Source organism: Pongo pygmaeus, chromosome 18 (genome assembly GCF_028885625.2).
Source record: "Pongo pygmaeus isolate AG05252 chromosome 18, NHGRI_mPonPyg2-v2.0_pri, whole genome shotgun sequence".
Lineage (NCBI taxonomy): Eukaryota > Metazoa > Chordata > Mammalia > Primates > Hominidae > Pongo > Pongo pygmaeus.
This window is the reverse complement of record NC_072391.2, coordinates 5,020,758-5,042,429: the sequence shown is the minus strand read 5'-3', so window position 1 is coordinate 5,042,429 and position 21,672 is coordinate 5,020,758. Positions and strand designations below refer to the sequence as shown.

The 21,672-nt window shown below is 53.1% G+C and overlaps 2 protein-coding genes across 9 annotated transcripts in view; both read left to right on the top strand.

Annotated features, from left to right (window-relative positions):
• Positions 1-15,178, top strand: part of GLYR1 (glyoxylate reductase 1 homolog) — a 44,293-nt gene extending 29,115 nt beyond the window's left edge. The window contains exons 11-17 of one of the 7 annotated variants that reach the window (XR_008494655.2): positions 3,649-3,741; positions 4,435-4,536; positions 6,161-6,323; positions 6,606-6,785; positions 7,114-7,238; positions 13,044-13,852; positions 14,228-15,178. Coding sequence is in view for 4 of the 7 variants with exons in the window: in XM_054454285.2 (XP_054310260.1) it covers positions 3,631-3,741; positions 4,435-4,536; positions 6,161-6,323; positions 6,606-6,785; positions 7,114-7,238; positions 13,044-13,118 (756 nt within the window). In the remaining 3 variants the exon portion in view is untranslated. Of the gene's footprint in view, positions 1-3,630; positions 3,742-4,434; positions 4,537-6,160; positions 6,324-6,605; positions 6,786-7,113; positions 7,239-13,043 lie in introns of all 7 variants that reach the window. The other 6 variants (XR_008494654.2, XR_008494656.2, XM_054454286.2 and 3 more) reach the window with 6 other exon arrangements.
• Positions 15,179-15,440: 262 nt separating this feature from the next.
• Positions 15,441-21,497, top strand: ROGDI (rogdi atypical leucine zipper). Of its 2 annotated transcripts, none has more exons than XM_054454300.2 (11): positions 15,441-15,856; positions 15,930-16,001; positions 16,800-16,882; positions 17,064-17,118; positions 17,806-17,886; positions 18,607-18,702; positions 19,717-19,815; positions 20,200-20,313; positions 20,397-20,446; positions 20,544-20,670; positions 20,957-21,497. In XM_054454300.2, exons 1-11 carry the CDS (start codon positions 15,812-15,814, stop codon positions 20,996-20,998), a joined length of 864 nt encoding a protein of 287 aa, XP_054310275.1. In that variant the 5' UTR covers positions 15,441-15,811; the 3' UTR covers positions 20,999-21,497. The 2 variants fall into 2 exon arrangements, with proteins under 2 accessions (XP_054310275.1, XP_054310274.1); XM_054454299.2 differs by having other exon boundaries at positions 15,490-15,856; positions 17,806-17,904.
• Positions 21,498-21,672: the final 175 nt, after the last annotated feature.

Sequence of the window (21,672 nt, the reverse complement as noted above, 5' to 3'; positions counted from 1 at the left end):
GGCAAGACCCCATCTCAATTTCTATTAAAAATAATTTTTTTTTTTTTTTTTTTGGAGACAGTCTTGCTCTGTTGCCCAGGCTGGAGTGCAGTGGCACGATCTCAGCTCACTGCAGCCTCTGCCTCCCAGGTTCAAACGATCCTCCTGCCTCAGTCTCCTGAGTAGCTGGGATTACAGGCATCCACCACCACAACCGGCTAATTTTTGTATTTTTAGTAGAGATGGGTTTCACCATGTTGGCCAGACTGGTCTCAAACTCATGACCCCAAGTGATCTGCCCACCTCAGCCTCCCAAAGTGCTAGGATTACAGGCCTGAGCCACCACACCTGGTCTGAAAAAAAAAAAATTAATGCACATGGTATGGTTGAGCATGTGTTTGTGAAAGGGGTGGGCGTGCCCATGTGTGCACAGCAAGGTGCTGCCGGGAGCCCTGTGAACAATACAGCAGTGATAAGAGCTGGAAGGAGGTGTGATTGCTGAAGGGAGTATTGGAACTGATGACTTTAAACTTAAAATATTCTAAACAAAGTAAAAATTCGCCAAGCGCGGTGGCTCATGCCTATAATCCAAGCACTTTGGGAGGCAGAGGCGGGCGGATCACCTGAGGCCAGGAGTTCGAGACCAGCCTGCCCAACATGGCGAAACCCCGTCTCTACTAAAAATACAAAAAAAAATTAGCCAGACCTGGTGGCACATGCCTGTAATCCCAGCTACTTGGGAGGCTGAAGCAGGAGAATCGCTTGAACCCGGGAGGTGGAGGTTGCAGTGAGCTGAGATTGCACCACTGCACTCCAGCCTGGGCGACAGAGTAAGACTCCATCTCAAAAAAAAAAAAAAAAAGTAAAAATTCACCTCGCTGGAATGATGTTCTTTTCAAGAATAACAGGGAAGTGGTTAGAGAGGTGAAGGGGTCTGGAGAGGACAGGCACTAAGGACACACTCAGGTACTTGGGCTTCGGGTGCTGGGCATTGGGTTGGCACTATGAGGACCTGTCAGGAGTGGGATCTCAAAGTCCCCATTGGCAGGGTATTTTGAGATTACGATATTCTTCTGAGAGCCTGCTACTGCCAGAGGGTACGATAACCAGGAAATCTAGTGTAAATATTTATTTATTTACTTTTTATTATTTTTTTGTTTTTGAGACGAAGTCTTGCTCTGTGGCCCAGGCTGGAGTGCAGTGGTGCGATCTTGGCTCACTGCAACCTCCATCTCCTAGGTTCACGCCATTCTCCTGCCTCAGCCTCCCAAGTAGCTGGGACTACAGGCACCTGCCACCACGCCTAGCTAATTTTTTGTATTTTTAGTAGAGATGGGGTTTCACCGTGTTAGCCAGGATTGTCTCAATCTCCTGACCTTGTGATCCGCCCGCCTCAGCCTCCCAAAGTGCTGGGATTACAGGCGTGAGCCACTGCGCCCGGCCATGTACATATTTAGTAAAGATTATCTTTAAAAAGCTATTTAATCCTATGATAGTCCCATGGAATTTTTAAAAGGCTTTTGGTAAAAATGATTCACTGGTTCTCTTAGAATAGCAAGAAACATAGTTTGGATTTTCAGAAAAGAGAGTAATGAGGAGGACCCTCCCAAGCAAAGGTGATGACATGATGTAAAGCTATATCACTAAAAGGCCGCAGGCAACACCAGGCTCTGCAAGGACTGGGCAGCCTGGGACAGCCTCTGATCAATGAGACATTGAAATAAAGGACTGGTCAGTGAGTTTGGTTCAGAACAACTAATTAGAAGTTTGGGAAAATGCTGATCCTACTTCCTACCCCATACTAATATATCCCAAGTTAAATACAGAATTATTATTTTTTTTTTTTTTTGAGACAAGAGTTTCACTCCTGTTGCCCAAGCTAGAGTGCAATGGCACAATCTCAGCCGGGCACGGTGTCTTACGCCTGTAATCCCAGCGCTTTGAGAGGCCGAGGCGGATGGATCATGAGGTCAAGAGATCGAGACCATCCTGGCCAACATGGTGAAATCCTGTCTCTACTGAAAATACAAAAATTAGGCCAGGCGCGGTGGCTCATGCCTGTAATCCCAGCACTTTGGGAGGCCGAGACGGGCGGATCACAAAGTCAGGAGATCGAGACCATCCTGGCTAACACGGTGAAACCTCGTCTCTACTAAAAAAAAATAGCCGGGCATAGTGGCAGGCGCCTGTAGTCCCAGCTACTCAGGAGGCTGAGGCAGGAGAATGGCGTGAACCCGGGAGGCAGAGCTTGCAGTGAGCCGAGATCGTGCCACTGCACTCCAGCCTGGGCGACAGAGCGAGACTCCGTCTCAAAAAAAATAAAAATACAAAATACAAAAATTAGTATGGTGGCATTCACCTGTAGTCTCAGTTACTCAGGAGGCTGAGGCAGGAGAATAACTTGAATGTGGGAGGCAGAGCTTGCAGTGAGCCGAGATCGCGCCGCTGCACTCCATCCTGGGTGACGGAGCGAGACTCCGTCTCAAAAAAAAAAAAATCAAACAAAAAGTTGCCTTTTTTGACTGGGTAAATGATCAGGTAGGAAGAATTTTACATGTATTTCTGGGCACTTATTTGTAGTTTTTAAATTACATACTTGGTACTGGCATAACAGGAGAGCTTGCTGGTGATCTTTATGAAGTGACGTAGTCTCATTAGGAAGTCATCTGTCTACATTTGTTAAGAGCCTTAAAACTTTTAGAACCTGTTTTATTCTATTTGTGGAGACCTGAATTTAAAACATTGAGAAGTTTTGTATGTAAAGATGTTTGTTGCTGTCACTTTACAATTGAAAGCGGGCTAAGTGTCAAACTACAGGTCAGCCATTAGGTAAATCACGGTATATCTTTCAGTGAAGTGTTCCACAGTCAACCACTATAAACCATAATTATGCCAGAATTATGAAAGACAACAATATAGGTAAATGTGAATTGTAAAAAATATTAAAAGTTTGTTAGAAAATAGTAGGTCCATCCAGCCTGGGCAAAATGGTGAAACCCTGCCTCTACAGAAAAAAAAAAAAAAAATCACACATGGGGCATGCACCTGTAGTCCCAGCTATTCAGGAGGCTTAGGCAGGAGGATCACTTGAGTCCAGGAGGTTGAGGCTGCAGTGAGCCGTGATTGCACCACTGTGCTCCAGCCTGGGTGACAGAGCAAAACCTTGTCTCAAAAAAAAAAAAAAAAAAGCCAAAATGGTAGTGTTTTTCGGCACTTCCAGAATTCTTATTAATCTGACAACAGTGTTGAGAAACAACCCAAAAAGGAATGGCCACCAGGCGGAAGGCTTCCAGCCACATCCCCACATTCCCAGCAGAGTGTTGATAGCTCAGGGCCAGAGCCAGGACAGCACAGCGGGGGCTGGGGAGAGGTACTGTTCATATCCCATTCTTGAAACAGCATACCTTCAGCAGACACTTGTGAAGCAGTTCATCATCCTAGGCACCCATCATGCAAAATCTGAAGATGACCGGTAAAAGGCCCCGTGCACTTCCTCAAAAGTTGGGCTCCTAGCTCCATGACCCAGGCTCCCGGCCTCAGCCTCCTGCCTTGGGAGGCCAGCCAGGAGGCCTGGTCAGTGATTCTCTGGCCTGGCTGGCATGTTTGTTGTGCACTGCCTGCAGCTCACGTTAGGATCTGTGACTTTTGCAGTGTGATTTGTTCATCCAGGAGGGGGCCCGTCTGGGAAGAACCCCCGCTGAAGTCGTCTCAACCTGCGACATCACTTTCGCCTGCGTGTCGGATCCCAAGGCAGCCAAGGACGTAAGGACCCCCTCCCTCCCCTCAGCGACTCCAGGTCACAGCCAGGATTGCTGGCTGGCCTCCTCCCCTCCTCCCCTGCACACCAAGTGAGTGTCCACATGTGGGGGGCTGAATTTCCCATCAGGGGCCATCTCCCATTTTGAAGGGTGTTTGCATTAATTGAATACAGACTTCCTTTAATTCAGATCAAAGAATGAACACTACTAGGGCCTTTGAAGTCTGTGCTGAAATGCATCTTGAACAGGCTTCATGTGTTCTTGTTGAACTGGAAGCTTTGGAACTGAGTGTGCCTTTGGTCCAGGTGCCAAGCTTCTATGTTTAGCTGTCATTGTATTTGTATATTTTAGAAGTTCAAGTGCGGTAGTCATCTTATTAAACTGGTGACTACCCTAATCCAAGTAAATCCAAAGAAGTCCCCAAAATAAATGCTGAGGTTCATTCTTTTAAATGGGGTTTGTTTTTTTTTAAATAAAAAGAAATGCACACACTCATATAGATTCTTTTTAAAGATAAATGGGAGCGTGCAGGAAGTACTTCTCTATCCCTTGCATATTTCATTGTTCTTCCCTTTTCAGCTTGATAGAAATCAGGAAATGAGCCAAAACAGCAGCAGGATTCTGATCTGAGGTCTGTAGGGCTCCTGAGCATCTGCCTGGGAGCCTGGGCTATTGCTTCTCCCTTGTGTCCCCACAGCTGGTGCTGGGCCCCAGTGGTGTGCTGCAAGGGATCCGCCCTGGGAAGTGCTACGTGGACATGTCAACAGTGGACGCTGACACCGTCACTGAGCTGGCCCAGGTAGCAGCCTTCCTCGGGCTGGCTCTCCAGCATCTTTTCTATCAGAGCCCAAGACCCAGGCTTACAAGAGTGGGCAGTTAAGTTACTCTAGAGCCAAAGCCAGAGAGGGAAGAGGAGAGGCAAGTAGCCTTGGGACTAGCCTATCCCATGCTCCACCTTCAAACCGCAGCTAGGCCGAACAGCCATGGGCAGTCGCTGCATGGCTGGGATTGGCATCAAGTCCTGGAGCTGCCAGCCTTATGATGAGAAGCAACCCAGGCCACCTGCCTGGCATTGGGGTTTGAGCAGCTGTCTGCATTTGACACTGGCAAAGCATCCCTCCTCCCCGAGCATCTGGCCCAAATAAGGGAGTGGGGACTTTGGGACCCACATATGTTCTGAGGGGAGGGCAGCATCCACAGGGGAGGTGTGTGTTCAGCCGAGCCATTGACATGGTCGCATCTAGTTCTAGTTGTTGGTCTCTAAGAAATTCCAGGCCGAGCACGGTGGCTCAAGCCTGTAATCCCAGCACTTTGGGAGGCCGAGGCGGGCGGATCACGAGGTCAGGAGATTGAGACCATCCTACCTAACATGGTGAAACCCCATCTCTACCAAAAATACAAAAAAATTAGCCAGGCGTGGCCGGGAGCAGTGGCTCAAGTCTGTAATCCCAGCACTTTGGGAGGCCAAGGTGGGCGGATCACGAGGTCAGGAGATCGAGACCATCCTGGCTAACACGGTGAAACCCCGTCTCTACTAAAAATACAAAAAAATTAGCCGGACGAGGTGGCGGGCACCTGTAGTCCCAGCTACTTGGGAGGCTGAGGCAGGAGAACGGCATGAACCGGGGAGGCGGAGCTTGCAGTGAGCTGAGATCGCGCCACTTGCAACAGAGCAAGACTCCGTCTCAAAAAAAAAAAAAAATTAGCCAGGCATGGTGGCGGGTGCCTGTAGTCCCAGCTACTCAGGAGGCTGATGCAGGAGAATGGCATGAACCTGGGAGGCAGAGCTTGCAGTGAGCTGAGATTGCACCACTGCACTCCAGCCTGGGCGACAGAGTGCAAGACTCTGTCTCAAAAAAAAACAAAACAATTCCAGCCAGACGCGGTGGCTCACGCCTGTAATCCAAGCACTTTGGGAGGCCGAGGCGGGCGGATCACGAGGTCAGGAGATCACGACCATCCTGGTTAACATGGTGAAACCCGTCTCTACTAAAAATACAAAAAATTAGCCTGGCGTGGTGGTGGACGCCTGTAGTCCCAGCTACTCTGGAGGCTGAGGCAGGAGAATGACATGAACCCGGGAGGCAGAGCTTCCAGTGATCCGAGATCATGCCACTGCACTCCAGCCTGGGCGACAGAGCGAGACTCCGCCTCAAAAAAAAAAAAAAAAAAAAATTCCAAGTCAGTTGGGTGCCTGCGTGGAGGCCCCAGCGTCTCATCACTGCTGTGATTCGGCCTGTGTGACCTGCACATGGTTAGCTCCTGAGTTCAGGTGTCAGCTAAAGGACCTTGGTATGGGTGGCCGTCCCCTCTAGTTCTGGAAGGTGATGAGCAGCTGTGGCCACTCAGCAACACTCCTTGAGTCCTGCCCAGAGAGCACTGGGAGAGGGGAGGCCTCCAGAAGCTGTGACTTTTCTTTACAGGTGATTGTGTCCAGGGGGGGACGCTTTCTGGAAGCCCCCGTCTCAGGGAATCAGCAGCTGTCTAATGACGGGATGTTGGTGATCTTAGCGGCTGGAGACAGGGGCTTATACGAGGACTGCAGCAGCTGCTTCCAGGCGATGGGGAAGACCTCCTTCTTCCTAGGTAACACGCCTGCACCTGTCAGGCCTGGAGCCTGGGGCCACATCTCCTCTGTTTCTCACTGATGACAGCATCAGTCCCACACGGCCTTTCTGCCGGGGACCCCAGGGAAGGTTTCCTTTCACCTGCATAGTCAGTGCGTGGAAGGAGGAAGACCAGTCTGTCGGGGGCAGGTGAAGGGGGCCTCCCCTGGAGAGAGGTGGGTCTGAGCAGAGGTGAGGGTGGACAGAGAAGCCCTGTCTGTGACATTCTTGGGCTGTGACCGTGAGTCTTTACCCTGGGCAGGTGAAGTGGGCAACGCAGCCAAGATGATGCTCATCGTGAACATGGTCCAAGGGAGCTTCATGGCCACTATTGCCGAGGGGCTGACCCTGGCCCAGGTGACAGGCCAGTCCCAGCAGACACTCTTGGACATCCTCAATCAGGGACAGTTGGCCAGCATCTTCCTGGACCAGAAGTGCCAAAGTGAGTTGCCTTTGGCCCCTCTTCTTGCATTTGGTGTTTGATTAGAGCAGGGGACTAGGTCAGGGATTCAGTGAGCATGAAAGATGCCCCTCCCTAGTCAGTCCCTGACCCTGGCCAGAGGAGGTTCAGAAACACAGTGGGCGGGATTTGGGGATATAGGCTGGGAGCTACATCCCTCAGGTGTCTAAGGGTGAGTGAGGGGCCAAGAGGCCTAGGCTATGTGGAACTGAGCCCTGAGTATGTTTTAGGTATTGACACCTGATGGACCGTAGGTAGTTTTTAGTTTCAGGTCCTTGGCTTTTGTCTAATACTGGCTTTTTCTCCTCAGATATCCTGCAAGGAAACTTTAAGCCTGATTTCTACCTGAAATACATTCAGAAGGATCTCCGCTTAGCCATTGCACTGGGTGATGCGGTCAACCATCCGACTCCCATGGCAGCTGCAGCAAACGAGGTAGGGTAGATGTGGCCCAAGCCCCAAGGCCCTTCAGTTTCTTTTTCTTTCTTTTTTTTTTTTTTTTTTTGACGGAGTCTCGCTCTGTCACCCAGGCTAGAGTGCACTGGTGCGATCTCGGCTCACTGCAACCTCCGCCTCCTGGTTTCAAGCAATTCTCCTGCCTCAGCCTCCTGAGTAGTTGAGATTATAGGTGCCCACCACCATGCCTAGCTAATTTTTGTATTTTTAGCAGAGACGGGGTTTCTCCATGTTTTTCAGGCTGGTCTTGAACTCCTGACCTCAGGTGATCCACCCGCCTCTGCCTCCCAGAGTTCTGGGATTACAGGCATGAGCCACCACGCCCAGCCATTCAGTTTCTTTTTCTTTTATTTTGAGAGAGAGTCTTGCTCTGTCACCTCAGGCACCCGCCACCACGCCCGGCAAATTTTTTTTTTTTTTTTGTATTTTTGGTAGAGACGGGGTTTCACCATGTTAGCCAGGATAGTCTCGATCTCCTGACCTCGTGATCTGCCCACCTCGGCCTCCCAAAGTGCTGGGATTACAGGCGCGAGCCACCACACCCGGCCAAGTTTCTTTTTCTTGTATTGTTTCCTTCCCTCTACTGAGTTTAGCTTTTCTTTGTTCTTTTTCTTTTTTTTTTTTTTGAGACAGAGTCTCACTCTGTCGCCCAGGCTGGAGTGCAGTGGTATGATCTCAGCTCACTACAGCCTCTGCCTCCTAGGTTCAATAGATTTTTGTGCCTCGGCCTCCCAAGTAGCTGGGATTACAGGCGTGCCCCAACCTGCCCTGCTAATTTTTGTATTTTTAGTAGAGATGGGGTTTCGCCATGTTGGCTAGGCTGTTCTCCAACTCCTGACCTCTGGAGATCCACCTGCCTCAGCCTCTCAAAGTGCTGGGATTACAGGTGTGAGCCACTGCGTCTGGCCTCTTTGTTCTTTTTCATACCCTTTAAAGTAGAATCTTAAATCATTTATTTTAAACCTGCTTTCTTTATAACGTGAGCATATAAATCTTTAAATGTCCACTAAGCCATGTTAATTTGTCTTCTGATTTCTTCTTTGACCCATGAATTACTTAAAAGTTTATCTAGTGTTTGGGGCTTCCTAGATATCTAATGATTATTGATTTTTAATTTACTGCTCTATACATGCCCTGCCCTGTATTGAGTTTTTTTTGGGGTTTTTTTTGTAGTTTTTGTTTTTGTTTTTTTTTTTTGGAGACAGAGTTTTGCTCTTTTGCCCAGGCTGGAGTTCAGTGTCGCGATCTCGGCTCATGGCAACCTCTGCCTCCCAAGTTCAAGCGATTCTCATGCCTCAGCTTCTCGAGTAGCTGGGATTACAGGCACACACCACCATACACAACTGATTTTTGTATTTTTAGTAGAGATGAGGTTTCACCATGTTGGCCAGGCTGGGCTTGAACTGCTGACCTCAGGTGATCCGCCCACCTCAGCCTCCCAAAGTGCTGGGATGACAGGCATGGAACCACCACAACCAGCTGCCTGTATGATTTTTTTTTTTTTTTTTTTTTTTTTTTGAGACGGAGTTTCGCTCTGTCGCCCAAGCTGGAGTACAATGGCGCGATCCCGGCTCACTGCAAGCTCCATCTCCTGGGTTCATGCCATTCTCCTGTCTCACCCTCCCGAGTAGCTGGGACTGCAGGCACCTGCCACCACGCCCGGCTAATTTTTTGTATTTTTAGTAAAGACAGGGTTCCACTGTGTTAGCCAGGATGGTCTCGTTCTCCTGACCAAGATGTTGAAACCCCCGTCTCTACTAAAAATACAAAAAATTAGCTGGGCATGGTGGCAGGCACCTTTAATCTCAGCTACTCAGGAGGCTGAGGCAGAGAATTGCTTGAACCTGGGAGGCGGGAGGTTGCAGTGAGCCTAGATCGCACCACTGCACTCCAGCCTGGGCAACAGAGTGAGACTCCGTCTCAAAAAAAAAAAACGAAAGCTGCTACAGCCTTCTCAGGCTTGTTGTTTTCATAGTATGTATATTTTTCCATCCATTTCCTCTCTTATTTATGTCTAAATTATGGCTTTGATAGACAGTATGTAATTGGGGTTTGGATTTTTATCCATTTTGACGGTATCTGCCTTTTAATTAGTATGTTTATTAGCATTTTTCAAATGACGTTTTAAGCACTTATATGTGCACTTTTTTTATATTTGAGACACAGTCTCACTCTCTTGCCCAGGTGAAGTGCAGTGGCGCAATTATAGCTCACTACAGCCTTGACCTCCTAGGCTCAAGCAATCCTCCCACCTCAGCCTCCCGAGTAGCTGGGACTATAGGCGTGCACAGCTGTATCCAACTTCACATACACTTTCGAAAAGTTTTTTAGGGTAGAAGTTCCACTTTCCTAGCTCATCTTCATAGAATTTGAATCTAAAAAAAAACAACTGAAAAACATTTGTCTTTACCATATTATTATAATAAAAATGACACTTTGTGAAACAGCAGCTGTATTTTTCAAGTACTATCAGCTGACACACTTATTTTATTTTATGTTATTTTATTTTATTTTATTTTATTTTATTTTATTTTAGAGACAGAGTTTCACCTTTGTTGCAAGCTGGAGTGCAATGGTGTAATCTCGGCTCACTGCAACCTCTGCCTCCTGGGTTCAAGCGATTCTCCTGCCTCAGCCTCCCCAGTAGCTGGGATTACAGGTGCCTGCCAGTACTCCTGGCTAACTTTTTGTATTTTTAGGAGAGATACGGTTTCACCATGTTGGCCAGGTTGGTCTCAAACTCCTGACCTCAGGTGATCCACCCACCTCAGCCTACCTAAGTGCTGGGATTACAGGCGTGAGCCACCGCGCCCAGCCAGTACTGTTCTTTTGACACCTGGCTTTTCATAGTATAATTCTCTGTTCCTGAATTCTACTTTTTTTGAGACAGAGTCTTACTCTGTTGCCCAGGCTGCAGTGCAGTGGCATGATCTCAGTTCACTGCAGCCCCCACCTCTTGGGTTAAAGTGATTCTCCTGCCTCAGCCTCCCGAGTAGCTGGAACCGCAGGCATGCACCACCACACCTGGCTAATTTTTGTATTTTTAGTAGAGACAGGGTTTTACCATTTTGGCCAGGCTGGACTCGAACTCCTGGCCTCAAGTAATCCGCCTGCCTTGGCCTCCCAAAGTGCTGGGATTACAGGCATGAGCCACCGCGTGCAGCCTTGTTCCTAAATTCTGTCTTCTGTCTCTTGTCTGTTTCAACATTTCAGAGTACTTATTTCATGACTCTTTCAGATTACATTACTATTTCAAGTCCCCCCTGTTCATTCTACAAGTGGATTCTCTCTGGACAGTAGAATTCCTTGTGTATTTTATAAGTCTTTTTTGATGAAAGCTCATTTCTGACTATAGTTATTTCTCAAGGGTTTCATGTGGCTTGGGCTGGGAAAGCTTCTCTTTGAAGTGGCTTCCAAGTTGCCTCCACCCTGACTGCAGGATTCATTGGCTTGGAAGCAGAGTTTTTAGGTTAATTTCTCAATGCAGCTCACTGCTTTCAGGTCGTTTGGATGGTATGAGCTTAGGCTCTATACTGTTAGGAGTTCAGAGGTCAGGTTCTGAAGGTTAACTGGTGCATTGACCTTTAGTAGTTATGTTGATATGTGGTTCGATTTGGAGCTGCCATTTTATCATTTGATTTTTGTTCGTTGTCTTTGTCTTTTGTTTGTTCCTCCTTCTTGCTTTCTTTTTAGAATTCCAGTTTCAGCTGGGCACGGTGGCTCACACCTATAATCTCAACACTTTGGGAGGCCAAGGCGGGCAGATCACCTGAGGTCAGGAGTTCGAGATCAGCCTGGCCAATATAGTGAAGCCCAGTCTCTACTAAAAATACCAAAAATTAGCCGGGCATAGTGGCGGACACCAGTAATCTCAGCTACTCGGGAGGCTGGGACAGGAGAATCGCTTGAACCCGGGAGGCAGAGGTTGCAGTGAGCTGAGATCGTGCCATTGCACTCCAGTCTGGGCGACAGAGCAAGACTCCGTCTCAGAAAAAAAAAAGAGGCCGGGCGCGGTGGCTCACGCCTGTAATCCCAGCACTTTGGGAGGCCGAGGCGGGTGGATCATGAGGTCAGGAGATCAAGACCATCATGGCTAACAGGGTGAAACCCTGTCTCTACTAAAAATACAAAAAATTAGCCAGGCGTGGTGGCGGGCACTTGTAGTCCCAGCTACTCGGGAGGCTAAGGCAGGAGAATGGCGTGAACCTGGGAGGCAGAGCTGGCAGTGAGCCGAGATCGTGCCACTTGCTGCACTCCAGCAAGACTCCATCTCAAAAAAAAAAAAAAAAAAAAAGCCAGTTTCATTTATCTATTTTCTTTTTTACTTTGCCTCTGCATTCTTTTTTTAGTGGTTACTCTGCAGATTGCAGTATGAATCCTTAAGACAGAGTTAATCTTGCCAGGCACAGTGGCTTATACTTGTGATCCGTGTAATCCTAGCACTTTGGGAGGTCAGGCAGGATTGCTTAAGCCCAGGAGTTTGAGACCAGCCTGGGCAACATAGCAAGACTCCCATCTGTTCAAAAAAAAAAAAAATTAAAAAACTAGCTGGGCATGGTGGCGAGCACCCTATTCCTAGCTACTTGGGAGGCTGAGGCAGGTGAGGCAGGAGGATTGCTTGAGCCCAGGAGTTCGAGGCTGCAATGAGCCATGATCCTACCACTGCACTCCAGCCTGGGCAACTGAGCAAGACCCTGTCTCAAGAAAAAAACAGTTAATCTCGTACCATTTCCCATTAAATGTAAAAACTTTGCAACCACATAGAAGCATTTCTTTCCCCCTCCCTCTCCCTCATCCTTTAAGGCAGGGTTTCTCAACCTCGGCACTACTGCCATTCTGTGTGGGGAGGCTATCCAAGCACTGCAGGATGTTGGGTAGCCCACCCACCAGACGCCAGTGACATAGCTCCTCCTCAGGTGACAGAAAATGTCTCCAGATATTACCAGATGTCCCCTGGGGGCGGAAGCACCACAGGTGTGAGAACTCTCACTCTGAGGTATAGGTGTTCTGGGTGTTTCATCTGCCCTTGTTTTATTTTTTATTCATTTATTTATTTATTTATTTATTTGAGACAGAGTTTTGCTCTTTTTTTTTTTTTTTTTTTTGAGACGGAGTCTTGCTCTGTCGCCCAGACTGGAGTGCAGTGATGCGATTTCAGCTCACAGCAACCTCCGCCTCCCAGGTTCAAGCTATTCTCCCGCCTCAGCCTCCTGAGTAGCTGGGATTACCGGCACCTGCCACCATGCCCAGCTAATTTTTTTTTTTTTTTTTTTTTTTTTGTAAAGAAGGGGCTTCACCATGGTCGCCAGGCTGGTCTTGATCTCCTGACCTCGTGATCCACCCACCTTGACCTCCCAAAGTGCTGGGATTACAGGCATGAGCCACCGCGCCTGGCCCTAATTTTTGTATTTTTAGTAGAGATGGGGTTTCACCTTTTTGGCCTGGTTGGTCTCGAACTCCTGACCTCAAGTGATCCACCCACCTCGGCCTTACAGGCATGAGCCGCAGTGCCCGGCCAATGCTGAATGTTTTATATCCCATAGTACATTTCATTCTCACAAGATCCCCCGGGTATGGTTCCTTCTCCCAGAGCAAGAAGCACAGTGGCTGAGGCCCAGAGAAATGGAGGTGCTTTGTGCAGGGTCAGAACAGGATTCCTAACCAGACAGCCTGGGCTCCAGCACTGCCTGCTAGCCACATCCAGCACTGCCTCCAGGAATCAGGTCTAGGTCTTGAAGGCAGCTCTGGGGCCAGAGACTGAGCCATCTCTTTTTTTTTTTCCAGGTGTACAAAAGAGCCAAGGCGCTGGACCAGTCCGACAACGATATGTCCGCCGTGTACCGAGCCTACATACACTAAGCTGTCGACATCCCACCCACACCCCTCCAATCCCCCCTCTGACCCCCTCTTCCTCACATGGGGTCGGGGGCCTGGGACTTCATTCTGGACCAGCCCACCTATCTCCATTTCCTTTTATACAGACTTTGAGACTTGCCATCAGCACAGCACACAGCAGCACCCTTCCCCTGAGGCCGGTGGGGAGGGGACAAGTGTCAGCAGGATTGGCGTGTGGGAAAGCTCTTGAGCTGGGCACTGGCCCCCCGGACGAGGTGGCTGTGTGTTCACAAACACACACACACACACACACACACACACACACACACAGAGGCTCTCATCCCAGGATAGAAGCTGCCCGGAAACTGCTGCCTGGCTTTTTTTCTTCCGAGCTTGTCTTATCTCAAACCCCTTCCAGTCAAGGAACTAGAATCAGCAACGAGAGTTGGAAGCCTTCCCACAGCTTCCCCCAGAGCGAAGAGGCTGTAGTCATGTCCACATCTCCCACTGGATTCCCTACAAGGAGAGGCCTTGGGCCCAGATGAGCCAGTACAGACTCCAGACAGAGGGGCCCAGACAGAAGGGCCCTTGGGGCCCTCCAACCTCAGGTGATGAGCTGAGAAAGATGTTCACGTCTAAGCGTCCAGTGTGCACCCAGCGCTCCATAGACGCCTTTGTGAACTGAAAAGAGACTGGCAGAGTCCCGAGAAGATGGGGCCCTGGCTTTCCAGGGAGTGCAGCAAGCAGCCGGCCTGCAGGTGAGCATGGAGGCCCGGCCCTCACCGCCTCGAAGCCATGCCCCAGATGCCACTGCCACAGCGGGCGCTCGCTTCTCCCTAGGCTGTTTTAGTATTTGGATTTGCATTCCAGCCCTTGGGAGGGGGTCCTCAGGGCCACTAGTAATGAGTCAAGAGGAGTGGGGGTTGGGGGCGCTCCTTCCTGTTTCCGTTAGGCCACAGACTCTCACCTGGCTCTGAAGAGCCGCTCTGACCTCGGTCCCCTCCCGGTGGTCCCACCTTCTCCAGCCTGCCCTGCCAAGTTCCCTGCATGCCCACCGCTCTCTATCCTCCCTCCTCTCCCTCTTCCTCCCGTGGAGACAGTATTTCTTTCTGTCTGTCCCTTCTTTGGCCCAGACCCAGCCTGACCAACGATGAGCATTTCTTAGGCTCAGCTCTTGATACGGAAACGAGTGTCTTCACTCCAGCCAGCATCATGGTCTTCGGTGCTTCCCGGGCCCGGGGTCTGTCGGGAGGGAAGAGAACTGGGCCTGACCTACCTGAACTGACTGGCCCTCCGAGGTGGGTCTGGGACATCCTAGAGGCCCTACATTTGTCCTTGGATAGGGGACCGGGGTGGGGCTTGGGATGTTGCAAAAAAAAAAAAAAAAGAAGTCACCCAAGGGATGTCAGTTTTTTATCCCTCTGCATGGGTTGGATTTTCCAAAATCATCATTTGCAGAAGGAAGGCCAGCATTTATGATGCAATATGTAATTATATATAAGGTGGCCACACTAGGGCGGGGTCCTTCCCCCTCTCGGCTTTGGCCCCTTTCACAGATTAGAAACTAGGTTAGAGGATTGCAGAAGACAAGTGGGGGAGGGCAGGGAAGGTGCCTGTCGGGTTTTTAGCACAGTTCATTTCACTGGGATTTTGAAGCATTTCTGTCTGAACACAAAGCCTGTTCTAGTCCTGGCGGGACACACTGGGGGTGGGGGCGGGGGAAGATGCGGTAATGAAACTGGTTAGTCAATGTTGTCTTAATATTGTTGACAATTCTGTAAAGTTCCTTTTTATGAATATTTCTGTTTAAGCTATTTCACCTTTCTTTTGAAATCCTTCCCTTTTAAGGAGAAAATGTGACACTTGTGAAAAAGCTTGTAAGAAAGCCCCTCTTTTTCTTTAAACCTTTAAATGACAAATCTAGGTAATTAAGGTTGTGAATTTTTATTTTTGCTTTGTTTTTAATGAACATTTGTCTTTCAGAATAGGATTGTGTGATAATGTTTAAATGGCAAAAACAAAACATGATTTTGTGCAATTAACAAAGCTACTGCAAGAAAAATAAAACACTTCTTGGTAACACAGCTGTGCCGCAGGAGTCCTGCTTCCATCGCCCTCGACGAGATGGGTGGGAGGAGAAGGCAGCGGTGGGGCCGGGGTGGGTTTTCGGGACCTCCGCATCCTGGGGGAGACGGACTTGCGAGTGGCGGCGGGGTCCGCTGCAGGGTTGGAACCACGACCAACGGAGCCAAGCGGGCCAATAGGGAGAAGGAGCGGGGACAGACTGTCCTGCCGGCCAATGAGTGAGCGCGAGTGGAGCAGAACGCCTTATCATATCCTGGGGGCGAAACGGGAGCTCCGCCCCCGGGCGGGCGCCCCAGGCTGGTGCTGGCCGCGTCCCTGGCCAGCCGGAGCGAGCCTGATTCGCGCAGCCGCCGGCCGCGACCCTGGCCAGCCGGAGCGAGCCTCACTCCCGCAGCCGCCAGTCTCGTTCCAGGGCTCCCGCAGGTTTCGGGAGCCGAGGCGGGCCGACAGGCGCCGGCCAATCGCGAGCACGGAGCCGGCCTGGGGGCGGGGTGGTACCCGCTCCGCCAATCAGGGGTGGGGGCGGAGCCAGGCGCCGGAGGCGGACGCGAGCACTGGAGGATCGAGGACAGGAAGATTGGTGGACTGGAGCAGCGGCCGGTGGGGAGGGCGCTCGGCGGCGGCCTGCGGCCATGGCCACCGTGATGGCAGCGACGGCGGCGGAGCGAGCGGTGCTGGTGAGGCGCGCGGGCCAGCGGGCGGGCCGGCGGAGCGGCGGGTCCGGGCGTGACCGCCTTGTCTGTCCCGCAGGAGGAGGAGTTCCGCTGGCTGCTGCACGACGAGGTGCACGCTGTGCTGAAGCAGCTGCAGGACATCCTCAAGGTAACGACCCGCGCCCTGCCCCGCCGGGAGTGGCGACCCTCCCTCCTCATCTCCCTGGCTCCACCTGGGGCCCCGCAGCTGCGTTCTGAGCGCCTACAGTGTGCGGCTGCCGCGGCTTTCAGGCAGGGCCCCGCCTCCGCGAACTCGAGCCGACCTCATTATATAAGTACCTGCGTGCGGGCAGGAGCGAGTCCCGACGAGGGTGCTAGCAAGGACCTGAGTCCCGCCCGGCCTCCGGTCGGGGAAGGCGGCCTTGGGAGCAGCGCCATCCAATCTGGGAGCCGAAGAATTCTGCCTCTCTGCCTGGCAGTGTGACTTCAGCCAAGTCACTGAACCTCCCTGGGCCTCCCTTTTCTCATTGGCGAAAGGAAGATAACAGTACCCCCTTCGCCGAGGCTGGGGTGTAGATAAATGAGCCAGGCAGCTCACAGAAGTAACCGGCGCAGTGCTTGCTGTGGCCCAGGACCGCGGGTTACCATGACTACTACCTTATTCCCTTACTCTGCCACTTGCCCCTTTCCCCCTCAACCAAGCTGGAGGCTGCCCCTGTCTGTTCTGTATTCCCCGAGGCGGGCACACAGGTGGTGTTCAGGGAATGTGGGATAAGCAGAGATCGGGCTCACGGTTAGGTGCCCTGGGGGCTTGGGCAGGGTCTTCCCACCCCAGCTGAACCCAGGTGAGGCCAGGCCACGTTGTTCCTTCCCCCCGCTGACTTGGAGGGAGGGGGGCTTCTGGAAGGAGCACTGGGCCGGGCCTGAGTGGGCGCTACCAGCTCCCCTCCTTCCCTCTGTTCCACAGGAGGCCTCTCTGCGCTTCACTCTGCCGGGCTCCGGCACTGAGGGGCCCGCCAAGCAAGAGAACTTCATTCTAGGCAGCTGTGGGTAAGCCTGGGCTGGGCGGAAACCGGGGAAATGGGTACCTTGGGGGGTAGGAGGCATGGTCATAGCCCTGTCCTGCAGACCAGCTGGGTGTGCGATGGGACAGGAGGGGCAGCCCGCCGGGAGGGAGGGCTGGGTGGTGGCGGGGTGACCACAGACACCGCTCTGACGCCATATGTTACAGCACAGACCAGGTGAAGGGTGTGCTGACTCTGCAGGGGGATGCCCTCAGCCAGGCGGTGAGTCCCCCAGCCCTGTCCCCTCCCATCCTGCCAGTGGAGAAGAGCATGGGAGCTCCCACTTTCTCTCTGTACAAGTCCTGCGACTCTGGGCGGGACCCTTGATCTCTCTGGCCTCAGTTTTCTCCTTTGGAAAATGACAGCAACCCTCACACCTCCTCCCGGGATCGGTGTGCAGATTCAGTAAGAGGTACAGGAGAGGGATTCTTTGCACACGGCCTGGCCTGGCGTCCGGACCAGTGAAACATGGGCATTGGTGGATTAGGCTGGCCACACATCACAGTTGAATCAGCCACTGCCTGAGCTCCAGTCTGCACCCGACTCTGTGCCAGGCACCAAGGCGTTGGGGGAGGCCCCCCTCCTGGGCTCCATCTGTTGGCCTTTGTAGACACTAGATGCACCCCATTTGCACAGAGCCTCACAGAGGCTGCCTTTCCTCTTCCCCTTCCCCTTTCTTCACCTCTTTCCATTTCACTTCTTTGTGGCTCTTCTTGGGCCTGGTTTCCTGTTTCCTGTCCTCCCTGTTCACCCCCCAAACGGCCAAGGCATTGGGAGACCCTCTGCCCTATACAGCAGCCAAGGCCTGAGCCACCACACACCCCATTTCTGCCCTGGGTTTAAGGGCTCAGAGTGGCTGTGGCAGGAGGCGGTCCCCCCTGCCCGGCTCACCCCACTCTTGCCTGTCAGGATGTGAACCTGAAGATGCCCCGGAACAACCAGCTGCTGCACTTCACCTTCCGGGAGGACAAGCAGTGGAAGCTGCAGCAGGTGACCCCGCCCCTCCTGGCAAGTGCTCAGCCACAAGGACAGGCGGCAGCAGGCCCGCCGCGGGGCCTCCCTGGAGAGGCACTAGCCCTGGGGATCTGTGGCCACAGCAAGCCTGGGAGGGTGTTTCCTAGCAGCAAAGCTGGTGGCAGGCGTTCCCTGAAGCCCCGGAGCCTGCACCACGTGGGGAGGTAGAGAACTTGGCCTGAGAGCCCCAAGGGCCACATTGGGACTGTGGAGTCCCCACAGCAGCTGGCTGGATGAGATGGTTCAGAAGCCCTCTGAAAAGTCACTCCCTTGCCCAGAGCCTCCAGGGACTTGCCATGGCTCTGGGGATGAGGCCCATGCTCCCTGGCAGCTCCCGTACCATTGGGCCCCAACCTCCTCCCCTGCCTCCTCCACCCCGACTGTCTCCATCTCAGCGCCCTTGCCCCTGCCATGTCACCCTGTTTGCTTCCCTCCACAACTCGCACAGACTCTTGTCTTGGGCATTAGTGTCTGTCCATCCCTTAGAAAGGAGGGGGCAGTCAGCTCGGGCAGAGACCAGGCCTGCCCCAGGTGATGCCAGGTGCCCATCACCTGGCATGGACCTGGCCCTCTGGGGCACAGGGATGACAGTGTGGAGAGTGGAATGACCTGGGGCAGGCAGGCAGGCAGCACCCACTCTCCCCTCCTGGCTGCATGGAAGCTGGCGTGAGCCCTCTGGATCACCCCTGCTTCCAGATCCAGGATGCCAGAAACCATGTGAGCCAAGCCATTTACCTGCTTATCAGCCGGGACGAGAGCTACCAGTTCAAGACAGGCGCTGAGGTCCTCAAGGTGAGCTGCCCCCAGGGCTGACTCCTGGGCCTAGACCCACGTCCTTGATCCGGAATCACACCTGGGTTCCAATCCCAGGGGCTCCACTTTGAGCTGTGCAACCTCTAAGCACTTACCTGCCGACTCTGTGTCTCCATTTTCTACCTGTGGGGTCAGGGGTAAGCTGGAGTGACTGTTCACCATAATAATTCAGGTCACGGGGCCCCCAGTAAGCACTCGGCACACACCACTGCCGGTAGCAGCAGTGAAATCCTTCACATTAACCGCGTGGCACGTGTGAAGAGCTGACCTGGGCACCTGACCTCATGCTTGAGTTCTGCCCCTGACTCGCTGTGTGTCCTCCGGTGGTTCACCTGCCCTGTCAGGATCTCTGTTTCCTCACACTTAGAACCAGACAGACTAAGATCCCTTCGAGAACTGTAACCACCCTAGGGTGCTGCAGGCCCTATACCCCCAGTCAGCTCTTACGTGTTTCCTGGGAGCCACATCACCCTGGTACTCATGGCCACGGCTGAATGGCATGAAAGCTGGGGCTCTGGGGAGTCTGCCAGGGCTCTGCTCCACGGCAAAGGGAAGGAATGGGCTCCAGGTGGTCCCACCATCCACCAGCCGTGACCCTGGCTTACCCCCCTGAAAACCTCAACCCAGTCATCCATCGCCTCCTCCAGGAAGCCCTCTCTGGCCCTTTGCAGCCAACCTTTGTTGCCTGTACCCCTGTCCACAAAGCCTGTGTCCCTGGGACTGACTGCCCAGGACCTTCCATTCCCCATTGATCCAGTGCCCGGGATCCCCGTGCAGTGAATCAGCCCCATCCTGATTGACATTAGTGCAGACGTTCTGCCCTCCCCCACACCCAGCTGGAGCCCAACTACCTGTCTTTAACAGGCCCCTGCTGCTGGTTTTCGGGCCCTGGGAACAGTAGCCACTGGGCGGGAGTGGGAGCTACCATATCTGTTGTTCCTTGATGCATGGGGACACGGGAGGAAGCAGAGCCAACCCCGCCTCTCCCTGCAGCTGATGGACGCAGTGATGCTGCAGCTGACCAGAGCCCGAAACCGGCTCACCACCCCCGCCACCCTCACCCTCCCCGAGATCGCCGCCAGCGGCCTCACGGTCAGTGCTCCTGCCAGTCCCTGCTCCAGGAGAGGGGTCCCACAGCGGGGCCCAGCTTGCCCTCAGGATGAATGCTGAGGGGTGCCACTCCCAGATTATAGTTGGAATATTCTGTCTAGGCAGGTTTCTGGGATGGGGTCCTTGACTTCCGTCCTGTGCCCCCAAAATACGTTAACCCTGTTTCGGGTTAGTGGTTCCCAAACCTGACAGCACAGGAGATACTTGGGGCACCTGGGAAAAGTTTGGAAGCCCCCGTTGATGAGAAGAGCATCTCTGGCGTGGGGACTGGGGTCCCCTGCAGACTCCATGAGTGACTGCAGAGCCCCGCTCCATCCAGCCTGGGTTGGGGGCTTGCGAGGGCCTCATCTCACCTGCCTCCCGCAGCGGATGTTCGCCCCCGCCCTGCCTTCCGACCTGCTGGTCAACGTCTACATCAACCTCAACAAGCTCTGCCTCACGGTGTACCAGCTGCATGCCCTGCAGCCCAACTCCACCAAGGTGAGGAGGTACCCCTGCCCGGCCCACTGCCCGCCACGCACACACCCTGCAAGGCCTGACAGGTCTGGTGCTGTTCTCCCTAGAACTTCCGCCCAGCCGGGGGCGCGGTGCTGCATAGCCCTGGAGCCATGTTGTAAGTAGGCAGGGGAGGGGGGTCCAGGCACGCCCACCCCATCCCTCCGCACCTGGAGGGCCGGGCCCCTCCTCAGGGACCCTCTCACCGCCCACAGCGAGTGGGGCTCTCAGCGGCTGGAGGTGAGCCACGTGCACAAAGTGGAGTGCGTGATCCCCTGGCTCAACGACGCCCTGGTCTACTTCACCGTCTCCCTGCAGCTCTGCCAGCAGCTCAAGGACAAGGTGGGGCCTGGGCCGAGCGCCTTCATTAGGGGAAGGGCTTCTAAGTGTCCTTGCCACACCCTCAGAGTGCCCCAACCTTGGGGTCTGGTGTACCCCCACAGTGGGCAGGGATTTTGAGGGCCCTGCCACACCCTCAGAGGGCCCCAGTCTTGGGGTCTGGTGTACCCCACAGCACTGCTAGGCAGCAATGCCCTGTCCTGACATATTGTCCTTGGGTGACCTTGACATCTCCCCTGGGCCACCCCATCTCCCTCCAGCAACTCACCACACCCTCTCCCCTTGGCAGATCTCCGTGTTCTCCAGCTACTGGAGCTACAGACCCTTCTGATCACAGCACCCAGGAGCTTGTCTCCAGAAAGGCAGCCCCTGTCCCCTACTCATACCCACCACAGAGCACTAGCCAGTGCCAACGCCAGGCTGCTATTTATCTCCCTATCCCACTCCCTACCCCACCTAACACATTTGCACTGCCGGGAATGGACACTGGAAGCGCCAGGAGGAAGGGAGGCTGGTCTGGTGGGGTAGTGGGGAGGTCAGGGAGGCGGGGCCGAGGGTGTCCCACATTCCCAACACCGCCCTCTGGTCACCATGGGAATCTTTGGACTCAGGACAGGGCCAGGCCCAGGGCTCTCCCTCCTCTCCCCTTTGCTGTCCCCTCCCCCTGGAGGGCGTGGGGTGGGGGGTGGCACTGAGCTATGAGTCCCAGGGGATGGTCAGGAACACCAAAGACAGAGCCACCCTAGGAGTGAGTGTAGTGCTGGTGACTGTGTTCCATAGCCCCAATCCAGGGCTGTCTAAGAAATAAAGATCATCAGACTCCGCCTGGAGCCCCTGTCTGTCTGTCTGAGTGGGGACCCAGGCAGGGGGTCTCTGGTAGTCAGTGGCCATGAGCTTCAGGAGCCAGCCGTCTCCCCTATTCCCAGAGCCTGGCTTCCCCACTCCCTGCGCCATGCCAGGGCTGGGCACAGAACCTACCGTCGGGCTGCCAAGAAGCCCATGGGG

What these genes read in the sequence shown, in the direction of transcription:
- ROGDI (XM_054454299.2), top strand. Translation starts at nt 15,812, where the DNA reads ATGGCCACCGTGATGGCAGCGACGGCGGCGGAGCGAGCGGTGCTG. An exon ending in TTCATTCTAGGCAGCTGTGG is followed by an intron (nt 16,883 to 17,063) that starts GTAAGCCTGGGC and finishes CATATGTTACAG; the next exon opens with CACAGACCAGGTGAAGGGTG. An exon ending in CATAGCCCTGGAGCCATGTT is followed by an intron (nt 20,447 to 20,543) that starts GTAAGTAGGCAG and finishes CACCGCCCACAG; the next exon opens with CGAGTGGGGCTCTCAGCGGC.